At 44.4% G+C, this 2,014-nt stretch overlaps 1 protein-coding gene across 1 annotated transcript; it reads left to right on the top strand.

Moving 5' to 3' along the window:
• The first annotated feature begins 284 nt into the window (after positions 1-284).
• LOC122303289 (anthocyanidin 3-O-glucosyltransferase 2-like) lies at positions 285-1,791 on the top strand. The gene has a single exon (XM_043114989.1). It carries the CDS (start codon positions 285-287, stop codon positions 1,719-1,721), a length of 1,437 nt encoding a protein of 478 aa, XP_042970923.1. The 3' UTR covers positions 1,722-1,791.
• Positions 1,792-2,014: the final 223 nt, after the last annotated feature.

Genomic DNA, 2,014 nt, shown 5'->3' with positions numbered 1-2,014 from the left:
AAAGCTTAAAAACGGGAGCAACCTATAGAAGATATAGGCAAGGTATGAATATACAGAGGGAAATGCTTCTCCCGTAATCTTAGATACCGATTGAGTATTTTCTTCCTTTCTTTCTTTTTCTTTTTATTTTTCTTTTTTTAATAAATTTGTAAATTTTATTTTTCTTTTTAAAAAATAAATTTTTTTGGTATCTATTCGGTGACCTCGGTGGTCCCTCTGTGAGAGTAGCACAAGCCATTTATAGAAGCCGGCGTCTTGTCATAACCACTTACCTTTAGTACAAGATGAAGAGAGCACAGCTTGTGTTCATTCCTACCCCGGGAATGGGTCACCTCGCATCCACCCTTGCGTTTGCAAAGCATCTGCTTGATAGAGATGACCGTTTCTCCATCACGGTTCTCATCATGAAAGCAGCATTTGCACCCACCAACCATAGCCTCGTACAGTCGATCGCTGCCTCCGACACCCGTGTTAGATTTGTTCATCTTCCTCAAGTAGATCCTCCCCCAAAAGAGCTTTTCTTTAAGTCTGTTGAGAAATTCATCACCGAGTACGTAGAGAGCTACAGAAGTCATGTCAAAGAAGCTATCATCAACCATGCGTTATCCACTTCGCTTCCACTTGCCGGCTTGGTGGTCGATTTGTTCTGCTCCTCCATGATTGATGTGGCTCACGAGCTTGGTGTCCCGTCTTATGTCTTCTTCACTGGTAATGCTGCCTTCTTTGGCTTCATGCTCTACCTTCCAACCCGGCATCACCAGGTCGGCATTGAGTTTAGGGAAACAGATCCCGAGTCAGCCATTCCGAGTTATGTCAACCCACTTCCTCCTGGTGCTTTGCCTTCATTGGCGCTAAACAAGGAAGGTGGGTACATCTCCTTTGTAAACCATGGTAGAAAGTACCAAGAGGCGGATGGTATTATTATCAACACGTTTTCTGAGCTGGAATCTCATGCGGTAAGCTCTTTTTTTAACGATGGAATACCTCCGATTTACACAGTGGGACCGATGATTGACCTCAAGGGTAAGACGCATTCAGGGGATAATCAGGCCAAGCAAGAGATAATGAAGTGGCTTGATGATCAACCTCCATCATCAGTGGTTTTCTTATGCTTTGGAAGTCGAGGGAGTTTTGTAGAACCCCAGTTGAAAGAGACTGCGCTTGGGCTCGAGAGGAGTGGCCACCGGTTTCTGTGGTCAGTACGTCTGCCATCTCGAGATGATGGGTTAGCCAAACCTACTGATGCCGAGAATCTCGAGGAGATCTTGCCACCCGCATTCCTGGAAAGAACCAGAGGCATTGGAATGATATGCGGATGGGCTCCACAAGTGGAGGTTCTTGCCCACAAAGCGATCGGAGGGTTTGTGTCCCATTGCGGGTGGAACTCGATCTTGGAGAGCCTGTGGCATGGTGTACCTATTGCTACTTGGCCACTTTACGCGGAACAACAAACCAATGCATTCCAGATGGTGAGGGATCTGGGGTTAGCAGTGGAGTTGAAAATAAATTACAGGCTTGGTAGTGGCGCGCTTGTCATAGCCGAGGAGATAGAGAAGGCAGTAAAATGCTTGATGGAAGGTGATAGCGAGGTGAGGAAGAGGGTCAAAGAGATGAGTGAAAAAAGCAGAGAGGCTGTGATTGAAGGTGGATCTTCATATGCATCACTTGGTCGGTTGATTGAGGCTATGATGGCAAATGTTACAGTACCTGCGAGGAAGTAAGTGATTTGCTTTTCTTTTTGAAGTTTCCATGTTTGAGAAATCAATAAAACTGAAATTCCGTACTCTTTTAGAGAAATGAGTATGTGTGTGCGTGTGTATATATATATATATATATATATAGTGGCGTCTAAGCCAGCACTTCAAATTTAGCTTGATATTTGAACCCTTTGTAGAGTCGAAGTTGCCCAAGAATTCAAGTCTTTAGCTAGGAATACGTTTAGAGCAAATTTGGGTAGTGCCTGTATGCAATTTCCGCTTTTTGAACCTCCCAGTTTGCTTAAATTGCCATATCT

This window comes from Carya illinoinensis, chromosome 3 (assembly GCF_018687715.1).
Source record: "Carya illinoinensis cultivar Pawnee chromosome 3, C.illinoinensisPawnee_v1, whole genome shotgun sequence".
Taxonomy (NCBI): Eukaryota; Viridiplantae; Streptophyta; class Magnoliopsida; order Fagales; family Juglandaceae; genus Carya; species Carya illinoinensis.
Note: the sequence above shows the minus strand (reverse complement) of the source record. Positions and strands in the feature narration are given on the sequence as shown.